Source organism: Oncorhynchus clarkii, chromosome 29 (genome assembly GCF_045791955.1).
Source record: "Oncorhynchus clarkii lewisi isolate Uvic-CL-2024 chromosome 29, UVic_Ocla_1.0, whole genome shotgun sequence".
NCBI classification, from domain to species: Eukaryota; Metazoa; Chordata; class Actinopteri; order Salmoniformes; family Salmonidae; genus Oncorhynchus; species Oncorhynchus clarkii.
The window spans coordinates 38,528,340-38,546,529 of NC_092175.1; the positions used below are offsets into that span (position 1 = coordinate 38,528,340).

The following is an 18,190-nucleotide window of genomic DNA, read 5'->3' on the forward strand; positions in this document are numbered from 1 at the left end:
ATGTAATTATATAAATTTTGTGAGTGTGCGTGCGTGCGTTGTTAACATCTGATTAAGTTACTGCCCAGATCTTCCAGTATCTCGCTCCTACACCCAGGTTCTGTTATCTCAGGATGTAAATACCTGAAGGAGACTCTCTCCTCCTGGCAATGCAGTATAGAGAGAGCGAGTTTCACAGTAGAACAAAGGAACTTCTTCTACATCACAGAATTTGAGAACTGAACAATATCCATATTCTGGAGAATGTGTAAACGGTCGGTGGAGAAGCCAGCTATGACCCGGTCCATTTTGTTTCATTTGGTGACCTTACCGAAGGATAGGAAACACACAGAACTATGTATCTGAATGAGAACATTTCTCAATTATGGTGTTTGCATCTAATTGTTGTATAAAATGAATGAGTAAAGATGAAACTATTTGAGAACTGATGTAATGTGATGTTAACCTTTAATTTTGAGAGAATTGTGTTCCCTGTAAAGTTTAACTAGTCACCGGCCACGCCCCCATGAGCACAGACATGATCTGGCGTCATACACCCGGCTTTTCTATTGTTACGAATAAAACCTCTTCCTGAGGAAATCCTCTTCAGACTACGCATACCTCGGTGTCCGCCAAAGTGGCACAGGTTGAGTACAGAGACTAAGCAAACCCACAGCTGGAGCTGTGATTGCGAATAATTAAGTACCAAGACTCGAAAACCAAACCACGTGGAGCATTGGCTACACGACTGGCAATGGTTACACTCTGAGACTATCAATCCCTACAGAATAAGAGCAATCTTAGATACTAATTACTAGTCTGCAGCGAATACCGACAACCGCAGAAACATTTATTCTATGAGAACATTGCTGAATGGTACTCTGAAGTATCCATCCTAACCACGAAAGACTTCAGGGAAACAGAAAGAAAGAGACAGAGACTCGGATGAACTCTCCCGCAGACCAGATTCCAACAGTGAAGACAACCATGACATACACCGTAAAAATATATACAGTGGGCAAAAAAAGTATTTAGTCAGCCACCAATTGTGCAAATTCTCCCACTTAAAAAGATGAGAGAGGCCTGTAATTTTCATCATAGGTACACTTCAACTATGACAGACAAAATGAGAGATAAAATCCAGAAAATCACATTGTAGGATTTTAATGAATTTATTTGCAGATTATGGTGGCTCTCACAGCTCTGTAACTTTTAAGAGGCTCCTCTGTCCTCCACTCGTTACCTGTATTAATGGCACCTGTTTGAACTTGCTATCAGTATAAAAGACACCTGTCCAAAACCTCAAACAGTCACACTACAAGCTTCACTATGGCCAAGACCAAAGAGCTGTCAAAGGACACCAGAAACAAAATTCTAGACCTGCACCAGGCTGGGAAGACTGCAATAGGAATCTGCAATAGGTAAGCAGCTTGGTTTGAAGAAATCAACTGTGGGAGCAATTATTAGGAAATGGAAGACATACAAGACCACTGATAATCTCCCTTGATCTGGGGCTCCACGCAAGATCTCATCCCGTGGGGTCAAAATGATCACAAGAACGGAGAGCAAAAATCCAAGAACCACACGGGGGGACCCTGTGAATGACCTGCAGAGAGCTGGGACCAAAGTAACAAAGCCTACCATCAGTAACACACTACGCCGCCAGGGACTCAAATCCTGCAGTGCCAGACGTGTCCCCCTGCTTAAGCCAGTACATGTCCAGGCCCATCTGAAGTTTGCTAGAGAGCATTTGGATGATCCAGAAGAAGATTGGGAGAATGTCATATGGTAAGATGAAACCAAAATATAACTTTTTGGTAAACACTCAAATCGTCGTGTTTGGCGGACAAAGAATGCTGAGTTGCATCCAAAGAACACCATACCTACTGTGAAAATTGGGGGTGGAAACATCATGCTTTGGGGCTGTTTTTCTGCAAAGGGACCAGGACGACTGATCCGTGTAAAGGAAAGAATGAATGGGGCCATGTATCGTGAGATTTTGAGTGAAAACCTCCTTCCATCAGCAAGGGCATTGAAGATGAAACATGGCTGGGTCTTTCAGCATGACAATGATCCCAAACACACCACCCGGGCAACGAAGGAGTGGCTTCCTAAGAAGCATTTCAAGGTCCTGGAGTGGCCTAGCCAGTCTCCAGATCTCAACCCCATAGAAAATCTTTGGAGGGAGTTGAAAGTCCGTGTTGCCCAGCAACAGCCCCAAAACATCACTGCTCTAGAGGAGATCTGCATGGAGGAATGGGCAGCATACCAGCAACAGTGTGTGAAAAACTTGTGAAGACTTACAGAAAACGTTTGACCTCTGTCATTGCCAACAAAGGGTATATAACAAAGTATTGAAATAAACTTTTGTTATTGACCAAATACTTATTTGTTCATGTGCAAAGGATTAGCATTTCAATTAATAGAATTATCAACAGCGTGCAGTGATCCCTTTTGTCTTTCCCACTCTTGCTCAGTCCACGCCCACTTTCCTTTGTCCACTAAGCCGTTATATCGGCTTGGCCCACTAGGGAATCTTCCCTATAATTTCCTTGTAACCATATCTACTGTTGTGTGTTATGCATTTCTGTGATTATTTAGTTAGTTAGTAAATAAATGATTAAGTCAAATGGTGTATGGATGATTCATAGTAAAGGCTAGGTTTGTGCAGATAACCAACAATTTACGACGTTTGGAATGAGACTAACGTGTGCATACCACTGCTGGCTTGCTTCTGAAGCTAAGCAGGGTTGGTCCTGGTCAGTCCCTGGATGGGAGACCAGATGCTGCTGGAAGTGGTGTTGGAGGGCCAGTAAGTAGGAGGCTCTCTTTCCTCTGGTCTAAAAAATATCCCAATGCCCGAGGGCAGTGATTGGGGACACTGCCCTGTGTAGGGTGCCGTCTTTCGGATGGGACGTTAAATGGGTGTCCTGGCTCTCTGTGTCATTAAAGATCCCATGGCACTTATCGTAAGAGTAGGGGTGTTAATACCGGTGTCCTGGCTAAATTCCCAATTTGGCCATCAAACCATCACGGTCACCTAATAATCCCCAGTTTACAATTGGCTCATTAATCCCCCTCCTCTCCCCTGTAACTATTCCCCAGGTCGTTGCTGCAAATGAGAACGTGTTCTCAGTCAACTTACCTGGTAAAATAACGGAGAAAAAAAAAGAAAAAAAAAAGGTAAAGAATAATTAATTAATTAGAAGACTAATTGATCTTCCTAGTTAATTACATTTACATGATTAGTTTAGTCACATAATAATAATTACAGGGAATTGATTTGAAAAAACAAGTATTTACTTTTAATGATGCCAAAGACACAACATGGTGGTTCCAAACTTCTTCAATTTAAGAATGATGGAGGCCATTGTGTGTCTCGGAGACCTTATATAGACAGGTGTGTTTCTTTACAAATCCTGTTTACCACAGCTGGACTCCAATCAAGTTGTAGAAACATCTCAAGGATGATCAATGGAAACAGGATGCAACTGAGCTCAATTTCGGGTCTCATAGCAAAGGTTCTGAATACTTATGTAAAGAAGGTACTACTGTTTTTTATTTTTAATACATTTGCAAAAATGTCAAAAAACCTGTTTTCACTTTGTCATCATTGGTTATTGTGTGTAGATTGCTGAGGATTTGTATTTATTTAATTCATTTTAGAAAATGTCTGTAATGTAACAAAAAGTGGAAAGAGTCAAGGGTTCTGAATACTTTCCGAATGCAGTGTACGTAGTCATATAACGAGTGTTCAAATATTGTGGTATTAGTACAGTTTTTGATACTGTCGCAAAGCAAACTAAAAAGCAGCATTCCCCAAGAGAGGATGACTTTCACTTTAGTTGTGATAAATTCATGAACTTCTTTGAGGAAAAGATTATGATTATTAGAAAGCAAATTACGGACTCCTCTTTAAATCTGCATATTCCTTCAAAGCTCAGTTGTCCTGAGTCTGCACAACTCTGCCAGGACCTAGGATCAAGAGAGACGCTCAAGTGTTTTAGTACTATATCTCTTGACACAATGATGAAAATAATCATGGCCTATAAACCTTCAAGCTACATACTGGACCCTATTCCAACTAAACTACTGAAAGAGCTGCTTCCTGTGCTTGGCCCTCCTATGTTGAACATAATAAACGGCTCTCTATCCACCGGATGTGTACCAAACTCATTAAAAGTGGCAGTAATAAAACCTCTCTTGAAAAAGACAAACCTTGACCCAGAAAATATTAAAAACTATCGGCCTATATCGAATCTTCCATCCTCTCAAACATTTTAGAAAAGGCTGTTGCGCAGCAACTTACTGCCTTCCTGAAGACAAACAATGTATACGAAATGCTTCAGTCTGGTTTTAGACCCCATCATAGCACTGAGACGGCACTTGTGAAGGTGGTAAATGACATTTTAATGGCATCTGTCCTCGTGCTCCTAGACCTTAGTGCTGCTTTTGATACCATCGTTCACCACATTCTTTTGGAGAGATTGGAAACCCAAATTGGTCTACACGGACAAGTTCTGGCCTGGTTTAGATCTTATCTGTCGGAAAGATATCAGTTTGTCTCTGTGAATGGTTTGTCCTCTGACAAATCAACTGTAAATTTCGGTGTTCCTCAAGGTTCCGTTTTAGGACCACTGTTGTTTTCACTATATATTTTACCTCTTGGGGATGTTATTCGAAAACATACTGTTAATTTTCACTGCTATGCGGATGACACACAGCTGTACATTTCAATGAAACATGGTGAAGCCCCAAAATTGCCCTTGCTAGAAGCATGTGTTTCAGACATAAGGAAGTGGATGGCTGCAAACTTTCTACTTTTAAACTCGGACAAAACAGAGATGCTTGTTCTAGGTCCCAAGAAACAAAGAGATCTTCTGTTGAATCTGACAATTAATCTTAATGGTTGTACAGTCGTCTCAAATAAAACTGTGAAGGACCTCGGCGTTACTCTGGACCCTGATCTCTCTTTTGAAGAACATATCAAGACCATTTCAAGGACAGCTTTTTTCCATCTACGTAACATTGCAACAATCAGAAACTTTCTGTCCAAAAATGATGCAGAAAAATTAATCCATGCTTTTGTCACTTCTAGGTTAGACTACTGCAATGCTCTACTTTCCGACTACCCGGATAAAGCACTAAATAAACTTCAGTTAGTGCTAAATACGGCTGCTAGAATCCTGATTAGAACCAAAACATTTGATCATATTACTCCAGTGCTAGCCTCTCTCCACTGGCTTCCTGTCAAAGCAAGGGCTGATTTCAAGGTTTTACTGCTAACCTACAAAGCATTACATGAGCTTGCTCCTACCTATCTCTCTGATTTGGTCCTGCCGTACATACCTACACGTACGCTACGGTCACAAGACGCAGGCCTCCTAATTGTCCCTAGAATTTCTAAGCAAACAGCTGGAGGCAAGGCTTTCTCCTATAGAGCTCCATTTTTATGGAACTGTCTGCCTACCCATGTCAGAGACGCAAACTCGGTCTCAACATTTAAGTCTTTACTGAAGACTCATCTCTTCAGTGGGTCATATGATTGAGTGTAGTCTGGCCCAGGAGTGGGAAGGTGAACGGAAAGGCTCTGGAGCAACGAACCGCCCTTACTGTCTCTGCCTGGCCGGTTCCCCTCTTTCCACTGGGATTCTCTGCCTCTAACCCTATTACAGGGGCTGAGTCACTGGCTTACTGGGGCTCTCTCATGCCGTCCTTGGAGGGGGTGCGTCACCTGAGTAGGTTGATTCACTGATGTGGTCATCCTGTCTGGGTTGCCCCCCCCCCCCCCCCTTGGGTTGTGCCGTGGCGGAGGTCTTTGTGGGCTATACTCAGCCTTGTCTCAGGATGGTAAGTTGGTGGTTGAAGATATCCCTCTAGTGGTGTGGGGGCTGTGCTTTGGCAAAGTGGGTGGGGTTATATCCTTCCTGTTTGGCCCTGTCCGGGGGTGTCCTCGGATGGGGCCACAGTGTCTCCTGACCCCTCCTGTCTCAGCCTCCAGTATTTATGCTGCAGTAGTTTATGTGTCGGGGGGGCTAGGGTCAGTTTGTTTTATCTGGAGTACTTCTCCTGTCCTATTCGGTGTCCTGTGTGAATCTAAGTGTGCGTTCTCTAATTCTCTCCTTCTCTCTTTCTTTCTCTCTCTCGGAGGACCTGAGCCCTAGGACCATGCCCCAGGACTACCTGACATGATGAGTCCTTGCTGTCCCCAGTCCACCTGGCCGTGCTGCTGCTCTAGTTTCAACTGACCTGAGCCCTAGGACCATGCCCCAGGACTACCTGACATGATGACTCCTTGCTGTCCCCAGTCCACCTGACCGTGCTGCTGCTCCAGTTTCAACTGTTCTGCCTTATTATTATTCGACCATGCTGGTCATTTATGAACATTTGAACATCTTGGCCATGTTCTGTTATAATCTCCACCCGGCACAGCCAGAAGAGGACTGGCCACCCCACATAGCCTGGTTCCTCTCTAGGTTTCTTCCTGGGTTTTGGCCTTTCTAGGGAGCTTTTCCTAGCCACCGTGCTTCTACACCTGCATTACTTGCTGTTTGGGGTTTTAGGCTGGGTTTCTGTCCAGCACTTTGAGATATCAGCTGATGTACGAAGGGCTATATAAATAAATTTGATTTGATTTGATTTGAGTTACTTTTTCAAGTAAGGCATCCGTTACATTCAGATTTATATCTCTACCGGTGTGTTACATTTTTTAAATCCATGTCTCCTGCTAACATAATTCATGCTGTAACTGCCTAAGCTGCAGTATTGAAATGTTAACTAACTGCCTGTTCCACTCCCCTGTGTTTCTTTACCTCTACTTTACTACTTTACCAGTGAAACGTCCGTGCAGAATCTCCATGTCAACCATTTGATCTCAATCAGTTTCAAGAGAATATAGATGTTTTTGAAATAGTCTATGTAATTTACGGTGGTGATGTGAATCGTTTATGGTGTTAACAAACTGTTGCCTACCTGGATTATTTTTTCATCTACCCAGCTAGTCTACCCAGAACCACCCCCCTGGGAGCACTACATCATTTCAATGTGGATGATTGGGTAATATTTAGTTGAGATGTTGATCAATGAGATTTAAACCTTGATTCACCCCCCAAAAAAAGCCAGAATTGAATTTAAAAAGCTCAACAATGTTCAAATGGGAATACAATGTCATTTATTTTGTATTTCTACAATTTAGGGCTCTATTCATTATGTAAAACTGAAATGTTACAGATTCCACTATAGAAATATGAAGGTCATTTTAGATTGACTTCTGCCATTGTGAAGTAATTGGTGCTTGGTAAACTATATTTTCAGAGTAGCTTCCCCAACACTGTGTGCTCTATTGAACATGCTCGCTTTGATTGGTTAAGAAGACAATAATAGTTAGGGAAAGGGGATACCTGGTCATGTGCACCACTGAATGCATTCAACCGAAATGACTTATCTCAGTTACCTCAGAATGTGGCAATGGAAGCATTGCTAATTTTAAGGTTGAATAAATAGTGTTACATTAGTTTGTAAAAATAGCACAGACTTTAGATTATCTATTGCTTAAAAAAAAAAACATAGCAACATTTGAACTGTATCTAACTGAGTTTCATCTGAGCCACTGGCTTATTAGTATTGTTTAACTTTTATTTTTGGTTTAGTTGGAGACGTGAATCCAATATATCATGTGTTAACTTGTTGTCACGACTTCCGCCGAAGTCGGTCCCTCTCCTTGTTCGGGCGGCGTTCGGAGGTCGACGTCACCGGCCTTCTAGCCATCGCCGATCCACTTTTCATTTTCCATTTGTTTTGTCCTTGTTTTACACACCTGGTTTCAATCCAGTTCATAACTCCAGAAAACGTGTTTCCCAGAGTCCAATGGCAGCGAGCTTTACACCACTCCAGCCGATGCTTGGGAATGCGGATGGTGATCTTAGGCTTGTGTGCGGCTGCCCAGCCATTACAAGAAGCTACCGACAAACAGTTATTGTTCTGACGTTGCTTCCAGAGGCAGTTTTGAACTCGGTAGTGAGTGTTGCAACCGAGGACAGTCTATTTTAACGCACTTCAGCACCCGGCGGTCCCCTTCTGTGAGTTTGTGTGGCCTTCCACTTCGTGGCTGAGCCGTTGTTGCTCCTAGATTTTTCCACTTCACAATAACATCACTTACAGGTCACGGGGGAAGCTCGAGCAGGGCAGAAAGTTGACGAACTGACTTGTTGGAAAGGTAGCATCCTATGACGGTGTCCCATTGAAAGTCACTGAGCTCTTCAGTAAGCCAATTCTACTGTTTGTCTGTGGAGATTGCATGGCTGTGCTCGATTTTATACTCCTGTCAGCAACGGGTGTGGCTGAAATAGCCAAATCCACTAACTTGAAAGGCTGTCCACATACCTTTGTACACAAAAAAAGATAGAGAGAACATGCATAGCACTAGAGAGGGGTGGCCAGGGATGAAAACGTTCTGTAATCGACATCATGAGTAATGTGACAAAGATGACATCACCAGGGTGGAGGTCTCTGATTGGCTGTTGGCTGTCTTGTCAGAGGGCATGTTGGCTATAAAGTTGGGAGTTACAAAGTGAGTAACATCACACACCTCTGGGGCCACTGGTTGGGAACGAGGTAAGGATGGACAGAGAGCGAGAGCGCGAGAGAGCGAGATATTCCAGGGTCTTCAACATCTCTCTCTTTTATGTAACTCTCTCTCACTATCTCTCTATTACTCTCTCCATCTTAGGTGGAGGTAATGATGGAGAGATGGAGGGTCATCAGATTCTCTCTCTTTTATGTAACTCTCTCTAACTATCTCTCTATTACTCTCTCCATTTTAGGTGGAGGTAATGATGGAGAGATGGAGGGTCACCAGATTCTCTCTCTTTTATGTATATTTCTCTCTCTCTCTCTCTCTTACTCTCTCCATCTTAGGTGGAAGTAAGAATGGAGGATGTAGGGTCTCTTTATATAGCATGATTGAGAGATGGATCTCTCTCGTTGTATATACGCTGTATATATATATATATATATGTCACTTTATATGTCACTCAGTCTCTCTCTCTCTAACCTGGGAGGTAAGGATGAAGAGGGATCCTCCTGAGTCTTCAGCATCTCTCTCTCTCTCTCTCTCTCTCTCTCTCTCTCTCTCTCTCTCTCTCTCTCTCTCTCTCTTGTGTATCTCTCTCTCTCACTCATTATCTCTCTCTCACTGATTATCTCTCTAACTTGGTAGGTAATGATTGTAAGAGGCTCTATCTCTCCTCCTTCATCCCCCCCACCTTCCCCAGTACAGTATGTTTGAGGTGAATGAGAACTACACGCGTGTGTCAGAGTTTGTGATCGTGGGCTTCCCAGGGCTCCATCCATCCTTCAACCAGCTGGTGGCCTGGTTATTCTTCTTCGTCTATGTGATCACGGTGGTGGGGAACATCCTGCTGGTGGTGCTGTTTGCCCTGGAGCGCAGCCTGCAGAAACCCATGTACATCATCATGCTCAGCCTGGCTCTGTCAGATATAGGTAAGATAATCAGCTGGGTTCTGTCAGATATAGGTAAGATACTCAGCCTGGTTCTGTCAGATATAGGTAAGATACTCAGCCTGGTTCTGTCAGATATAGGTAAGAAACTGAGCCTGGCTCTGCCAGATATAGGTAAGATACTCAGCCTGGCTCTGTCAGATATAGGTAAGATACTCAGCCTGGCTCTGTCAGATATAGGCAGACAGAAGAGAGAAGAGACAGAAGTCATTAAGACAGAAAGGTTATCCTGTTAAAATGTGTGTCTGTAATGACATGTTACCATGAACTTCCTGTTCAAATGTGTGGCCTGTTCTCTAATCGGCACAGCACCAAAACATTCACTAATCAATTGGTTCATGTTTCTTTAATAATGTTGATATGTTGTGCTGCTTGTTCATGTCCCAGGCGTATGCACGGTGTCCCTTCCCAAAGTGATAGCTCGGTACTGGTGGGACGACGCTGGCATCTCTTTCTATACGTGTCTGATGCAGAAACAATTCATCCACTACTTTGGAACACTCACCTCTCTCATCATGATGACCATGGCTTTGGACCGATACCTGGCTATCTGCTACCCTCTCAGGTAACATAGATCTACCTAACCCTAACCCTGACCCTTACCCTAACTCTCTCATCATGATGACCATGGCTATGGACCGATACCTGGCTATCGGCTACCCTCTCAGGTAACATAGATCTACCTAACCCTAACCCTAACCCTGACCCTAACCCTTACCCTTACCCTAACCCTAACCCAAACCCTAACCCTAAATCTAACCCTTACCCTAACTCTCTCATCATGATGACCATGGCTATGGACCGATACCTGACTATCTGCTACCCTCTCAGGTAACATAGATCTACTTAACCCTAACCCTAACCCTTACCCTAACTCTCTCATCATGATGACCATGGCTATGGACCGATACCTGGCTATCTGCTACCCTCACAGGTAACATAGATCTATTTAACCCTAACCCTAACCCTTACCCTAACTCTCTCATCATGATGACCATGGCTATGGACCGATACCTGGCTATCTGCTACCCTCACAGGTAACATAGATCTACTTAACCCTAACCCTAACCCTTACCCTAACTCTCTCATCATGATGACCATGGCTATGGACCGATACCTGGCTATCTGCTACCCTCTCAGGTAAAATAGATCTACCTAACCCTAACCCTGACCCTAACCCTTACCCTAACTCTCTCATCATGATGACCATGGCTATGGACCGATACCTGGCTATCTGCTACCCTCTCAGGTAACATAGATCTACCTAACCCTAACCTTTACCCTAACTCTCTCATCATGTTGACCATGGCTTTGGACCGATACCTGCCTATCTGCTACCCTCTCAGGTAACATAGATCTATTCTACAGTGAGGGGGAAAAGTATTTGATCCCCTGCTGATTTTGTACATTTGCCCACTGACAAAGAAATTATCCGTCTATAATTTTAATTGTAGGTTTATTTGAACAGTGACAGACAGAATAACAACAACAAAATCCAGAAAAATGCATGTCAAAAATGGTATAAATTGATTTGCATTTTAATGAGGGAAATAAGTATTTGACCCCCTCTCAATCAGAAATATTTCTGTCTCCCAGGTGTCTGTTATCCTCTAGTGACTCCCCATCCCGCATGAGGGAGCGTAATCATCGACTGACACTAATTAGCATAACGCAACGGACATAAATATTCCTAGAAAATATTCCTATTAATGAAAATCACTAGTGAAATATATTGAGACACAGCTTAGCCTTTTGTTAATCACCCTGTCATCTCAGATTTTCAAGGTCCTGGATGGCAGGAAGCTTGGCCCCAGTGATGTACTGGGCCGTACGCACTACCTTCTCTAGCGCCTTATTGTCGGATGCCGAGCAGTTAACATACCAGGCAGTGATGCAACCGGTCAGGATGCTCTCGATGCTGCAGCTGTAGTACTTCTTGAGGATCTGGAGAGCCATGCCAAATCTTTTCAGTCTCCTGAGGGGGAAAAGGTGTTGTCATGCCCTCTTCAAGACTGTCTTGGTGTGTTTGGACCATGATCGTTTGTTGGTGATGTTAATGGGGGCCTGTTCAGCCCTCCTTTTACTACAGTCTATGATTAGCTCATTTGTCTTGCTCACATTTAGGGAAAGATTGTTGTCTTGGCACGACACTGCCAGGTCTCTGACCTCCTCCCTGTAGGCTGTCTCATTGTTGTTGGGGTTCAGACCACTGTTGTGTTGTCAGCAAACCTAATGATGGTGTTGGAGTCATGCTTGGCCACGCAGTCATGGGTGAACAGGGAGTACAGGAGGGGACTGAGCACGCACCCCTGAGGGGCTCTTGAGGGGCCCCAGTGTTGAGGATCAGCAATGCAGATCTGTTGTTGCAGATGACCACCTGGGTGCGGCCAATCAGGAAGTCAGGATCCAGTTTCAGAGTGTTGTATTTAGTGGGTCTAGGGTTTCTTTGATGATGGTGTTGATGTGAGTCATGACCAGCCTTTCAAAGCACTTCATGGCTACCGACGTGAGTGCTACGGGGCGGTAGTCATTTAGGCTTGCTACCTTCGCTATCTTGGGCACAGGGATTATGGTGGTCTGCTTGAAACATGTAGGTAATACAGACTCGGTCAGGAAGAGGTTGAAAATGTCAGTGAAGACACTTGCCAGTTGGTCCGTGCATGCTCTGAGTACACGTCCTGGTAATCCGTCTGGACCCGCAACCTTATGAATGTTGAGCTGTTTAAAGGTCTTGCTCACATCTGCTATGGAGAGTGCGCACAAAAAGCTTATCTCTCTCATATTTTGTGCACAAATGTGTTTACATTCCATTTGGTGACCATTTATAATTTGCAGATATAGTCCATCCACCTGACAGGTGTGGCATATCAGGAAGCTGAATAAACAGCATGATCATTACACAGGTGCACATTGTGCTGGGGACAAAATAAGGCCACTCTATGATGTGCAGCTTTGTCACACAGCACAATGCCGCAGATGTCTCAAGTTTTGAGGGAGTGTGCAATTGGCATGCTTACTGCAGGTATTTACACCAGAGCCATAGAATTGATTGTTATTTTCTCTACGATAAGGCATCTACAAAGTTGTTTTAGAGAATTTGGCATTACGTCTAACCGTCCTCACAAACACAGACCAGGTATAACCACGCCAACTCAGAACCTCCACATCCAGCTTCTTCACCTACGAGATTGTCTGAGACCAGCCACCCAGACAACTGATGAAACTGAGGAGTATTTCTGTCTGTAATAAAGCCCTTTCGTGAGGAAAAACATATTCTGATTGGCTGGGCCTGCCTCCCCAGTGGGTGGGACCTGGCTCCCAAGTGGGTGGGCCAATGCCCTCCTATGCCCACCCGTGGCTGTGCCCCTGCCCAGTCATGTGAAAAGAAGAGATTAGAGCCAAATTAATTTATTTCAATTGATTCATTTCCTTATATGAACTGTAACATTTTTGAAATTGTTGCATTTTGCATTTATGTTCTTGTTCAGTATGTCGATATATCTACCTGTAACTACCTGTATTTCCCTCTCAGGTTTTCATATGATAACGACCAACCTTTTACAGAAGGCAACTCACAGATAACTCTGTCTCTTTCTCTCTTTCTCATCCCCTATCCAACCCATCTCTCCCCCCTCTCCCACCCCTCTCCCCCCACTCTCCCCCCCTCGCCCCCCTCTCCCACCTCCCTCCCTCTCCACCAGGTACACAGAGCTGATGACCAACAGGACCATGTCTCTCCTAACAGCCATGTCCTGGGTGTCAGCCATGATAGTACCAGGCATCACCACCATCCAGACATCCCAGATGCCTTTCTGTGGGCCCAACCGCATCACCCACTTCTACTGCAACACCGTGTCAATGAACCAGTCAGTGCCCGCATCCCAAATTGCTCCCTATTCTCTTTAAAGTGCACTACTTTTGACTCCTAGTGACTTTACTGTTATACTTGATGTATATACACTATATGTATTTTTTTAAATGATCAAATAAATTCAGTCAACCATCCAATCAACCAACCAACCACTCACTCACTCACTCAACAGGCTGTCGTGTGCTGACATCTCGTCCCAGAGCACAGTATCCGTCGCACTATCCATGTTCGTCCTCTTCCTCCCCTTCAGCTTCATCGTCTTCTCATATGTCAACATCATCGTCAGCGTGATGCGCATGGCTAACGCACAGGTCAGAATTCCGGAGGTGTGGAGTGTGAGGGTGGGGTGTGCATGGGGAGGAGGGGTGGGTGATGCAGGGGGGCTGGGTGGGAGAAGGGGTGGGGAGTGCAGGGGGGCTGGGTGGGAGAAGGGGTGGGGAGTGCAGGGGGGCTGGGGGGGAGGAGGGGTGGGGAGTGCAGGGGGGCTGGGGGGGGAGGAGGGGTGGGGAGTGCAGGGGGGCTGGTTGGGAGAAGGGGTAAGGAGGGGTATGTAGGGAGGGGTGTGTGAGGAGGGGTAAGGAGGGGTGTGTGACCCCACCACTAAATGTTTATGAGCATGGTCTTATTTCATTACGAGCTCAACGTAACATCAATAGGTTTAGGCTACTACACATGATACTCTAATTTTCCCTATTCCCAACAGGAGGTTGCTACCACATAGCCTATGAATGAAAGTTTAGGTCACAGGTCGAGAGAAAAATTGGAGTAATCAAGCTGACAGTGACATTCAATACCACCTTGCACCTTGCACACTCTTGCCTGCGTCTAGTTGATCTAGGGTGTAATCATTAGTCCAACAATTGTAAACAAGAGTTTCTATTGGACAAGTTCAGCCATGTTTATCCCCATTTCGTTCCATTTACTTCCTTTTAATAAATGTTTTTCAACAGAATCTACGTAATGAATGCATCCCTGATCACACGCAAACACAGATCACTTTCATAGCAGCCACATACAAACAGCATGATCACTTTGCTTGTTGTATAATTCCTTCTCGCATCTACATGCTCTCTTCCTCTCACCCTTTCCCTTCACTTGCACAACACATCAGCTGTCTGTGACCAGACAGGAAAAAAAATTCCAAGCCACCCTTCATTTGACTATTAACTGCTACACACCGCCTACATAATTGTCACCATATTAGCTAATGTCATAGTCAACATAGCTACTAGATTTCACACGCTAGTAAACCCGATACAATCATGCACTACAGTCTACAGTCAGCAAGCAGTTTAGCAGTTACATCGGAGGGACCCGGTAGCAATAAATTAATAAGATCAAAAGGTTACATTGACTTGGAAGAGTGCCAGTGTTGGATAGCCTTAGCCAGCTAGCTAACATAGCATCTCTCTTTGTTTGAGCTGGGTGTTTGAGTAGGCTAAACTAGCTAGCCGCATTTGCTAGCTAAGTAAGTGAAAGTGAAAAAAATACAATGAAATATAGTTTGCTCTCTCTCTTGCTTCTCCTTCATTTGTTCAAAACTGCTCAAGTATTGTCCATCTTTCTCTTTGAGTCATCTACTCACCATATTTTATGCACTGCAGCGCTCGCTAGCTGTAGCTTATGCTTTCAGTACTAGATTCATTCTCTGATCCTTTGATTTGGTGGACAATGTCACTTCATGCTGCAAGAGGACGTCCTCCAGGAGTTGTCATAATTACTGTGTAACTCTATGGAAAGAGGTGAGAACCATGAGCCTCCTAGATTTTGTACTGAAGTCAATGTACCCAAAGGAGGACGGAAACTAGCCGTCCTCCGGCTACACCCTGGTGCTACCCTACAAAGTGTTGTTGAGGCTACTGTAGACCTTCATTACAAAACAGTGTGCTGTAAGCAAATATTTGCTGACGTGAATATATTTACTACAGTTTTATCTAAAAATTATTTTAAAAATTATGTTTCACTATTTTATTTTTAGAAATTAACTGAGGAGTATGTTCCTCCCTATCCTCATCTGCACTAAACCTGGACTGCCAGGTTCACCATTTCAACTTTACATCACACATTGCTTGTCCTGTCCTGTCTCTGTCCGTAATTTTAACTACTCTCTACTAACCCTAACCCACTGAGAACATTTCTCCATCTCTCCCCTCTCTAACCCAGGGCAGGCTGAAGACCTTCTCTACCTGCTACTCAGGGCTGTATCATTCTTATCTAAACTAAACCTTTCCTCTAACCCACTACTCTCCCCTCTCTAACCCAGGGCAGGATGAAGACCTTCTCTACCTGTGCTACTCAGGGCTGTATCATCCTTATTTACTACATCCCCCGCTTCGTAGTGAACGCTACACCCATCAACCCCAACCTGACCATGACCCCTGACCTCCGCATCGGCCTCACCCTTTTACACAGGTAGGTAGACCACAGATTAGAGAGGTGGGCTGGGAACCCAAAGGTTGCTAGTTCATGTCCCGGGCCGGGCGATGCAAAAGTGTGGAATGATCTGGCTATTTTGTCAGATCATTACCACCTCTGCCGTTGTGCACTCATCCCAAAAACAGCTATCCATCCAGGCGCTCCCCCATCTGAAATAAACCCCTTCTGTCCCTCTCTCACCTTCCTGTCTGTTTCTCCCCCTCCCCTTCATTCCTGTCCCTCTCTCCCTTTCTTCCCTCCCCTCCTGTCCCCCTTTCCCCTCCCGTCCTGCCCCCCCCCCCCTCCTGTCTGTTTCTCCCCCTCCGCTCCATTCCTGTCTCCCCTCCTATCCCTGTCCCTTTCTTGCCCTCTCCCTTCTCCCCCCTGGCATCCAGAGTCGTTGGAAGACCTTCTCCACCTGTAGTTCCCAGCTGTGTATCATCTCTCTGTACTACGTCCCCCGGTGCTGTGTCTATACCAGCAGCGTCATCAACTTCTCCATCAGCCAGGACTTTGATCTCGGCCTAACCCTGCTCTACAGGCAGGTAGCGTAGAGGTTAGAGAAGCGGGCCAGCAACCAGAAGGTTTTCAGTTTCAATCCCATGTTTGCCAGGGAAAAATGTGGTTGGGAGTGGTGGATTGCTGGCTTCTGTGTCCTAGATGCCATCACCTGCTGTTGTGACTTTGAGCAAGGCAATTAACCCCTAAATGCCTCACTGGGCACTACACTAGTAGCTGCCCATTGCTCCAGCCCCTGTGTGTGTGTGTGTGTGTGTGTGTGTGTGTGTGTGTGTGTGTGTGTGTGTGTGTGTGTGTGTGTGTGTGTGTGTTAATAAAGTGTTCTTCTTATTCTACAGTCTGCTGCCACCCCTAGTCAACCCCTTCATCTACTGCATCCGTACCAAGGAGATCAGGGCTTTCCTGGCCAAGTGGGCCAACCGAGGGCAGTCCAACGCACATCACAAACCCTGCATCCACCCCATAGCCTGCTGACAGGCACTCAGGCAGCCTGCCGCTTATAAAATCACACAGGAGGCATTATGACTGCATACATCTCCTGTTCTCTCACCTATGAAGGAAGCCATTGGCCGAAACGTCATCTGGTCATGCAGGTGATGAGCCCCAGATCTGATATGTTTTCATTATTATTATTCAATATGGTAAACAATAAACTTTCACACTTGTTTTTGCTGTCTGGTAGTTTGTTTTTGTTCCCAGATACTGAATGTGCTGTGAAAGAAGAGAGACTACAACACATTCAGACAGCAACAATCATATCTTCATTTGAAATGTCACATCACTCAAACAAGACTGATGTCATCAAATCACATTTGATACGTTTTCATACCTGCCGTTTAACCCTTAAAGGGGCAATCCAGAATTAGTACATCATTATTTTACTTTGAAATTAATCATACATTAGCCGTGGATTCTTGAAGATTATAATTTATAAATGCCCCGTGAGCTTAGTTCAACGGCCGTGCCCCATCAGAAGTGCCGTACCCCATCAGAACCCAAAATATAAACTTGTTTACTCCACATGTGTAAACAAGGTCAATGTAAATGTACACTGTATAGTTTCAAAACATGGTTAAAACTAGACTTTTGATCTCATGGATGCACTGTAAAGGCGTTGCTGTGAATTTGACAGTAACTTACAAGCAGCTCATTGGTAAGTAAGTTACTGTTTATCATATTGCAGTAAACCTACTGTCATCTGAATTCTGTAACAAAGCAAGTACTGTGTAATGCCCAGTGTTGGGGGTAACCTTTAATGTGTTAGTGTAATGAACACCAGGGGAGACAGAGAGCTGGTTTCAAGCGCAGGGCGAAGCAGGTGTTTATTGGTAAAGGACCACAGGAGGAGGCAGGTAGCTGGGTCCAGGGGCAGGTAGCTGGGTCCAGGGGCAGGCAGAAGGTCATACACAGGAGGAGGCAGGTAGCTGGGTCCAGGGGCAGGCAGAAGGTCATACACAGGAGGAGGCAGGTAGCTGGGTCCAGGGGTAGGCAGAAGGCCATAGACAGGAGGAGGCAGGTAGCTGGGTCCAGGGGCAGGCAGAAGGTCATACACAGGAGGAGGCAGGTAGCTGGGTCCAGGGGCAGGCAGAATATCATACACAGGAGGAGGCAGGTAGCTGGGTCCAGGGGCGGGCAGAAGGTCATACACAGGAGGAGGCAGGTAGCTGGGTCCAGGGGCAGGCAGAAGGCCATACACAGGAGGAGGCAGGCAGCTGGGTCCAGGGGCAGTCAGAAGGTCATACACAGGAGGAGGCAGGTAGCTGGGTCCAGAGGCAGAAGGTCATACACAGGAGGAGGCAGGTAGCTGGGTCCAGGGGCAGGCAGAAGGTCATACACAGGAGGAGGCAGGTAGCTGGCTCCAGGGGTAGGCAGAAGGTCATACACAGG

The 18,190-nt window shown here is 45.1% G+C and overlaps 1 protein-coding gene across 1 annotated transcript; it reads left to right on the forward strand.

Annotated features, from left to right (window-relative positions):
* The first annotated feature begins 1,525 nt into the window (after positions 1 to 1,525).
* Positions 1,526 to 16,777, forward strand: LOC139388235 (olfactory receptor 10A4-like). The gene is made up of 9 exons (XM_071134784.1): positions 1,526 to 1,606; positions 8,708 to 8,713; positions 8,802 to 8,807; positions 9,252 to 9,480; positions 9,886 to 10,063; positions 13,200 to 13,364; positions 13,542 to 13,680; positions 15,633 to 15,781; positions 16,642 to 16,777. The coding sequence occupies exons 1-9, from the start codon at positions 1,526 to 1,528 to the stop codon at positions 16,775 to 16,777; spliced, it is 1,089 nt and encodes a 362-aa protein (XP_070990885.1).
* Positions 16,778 to 18,190: the final 1,413 nt, after the last annotated feature.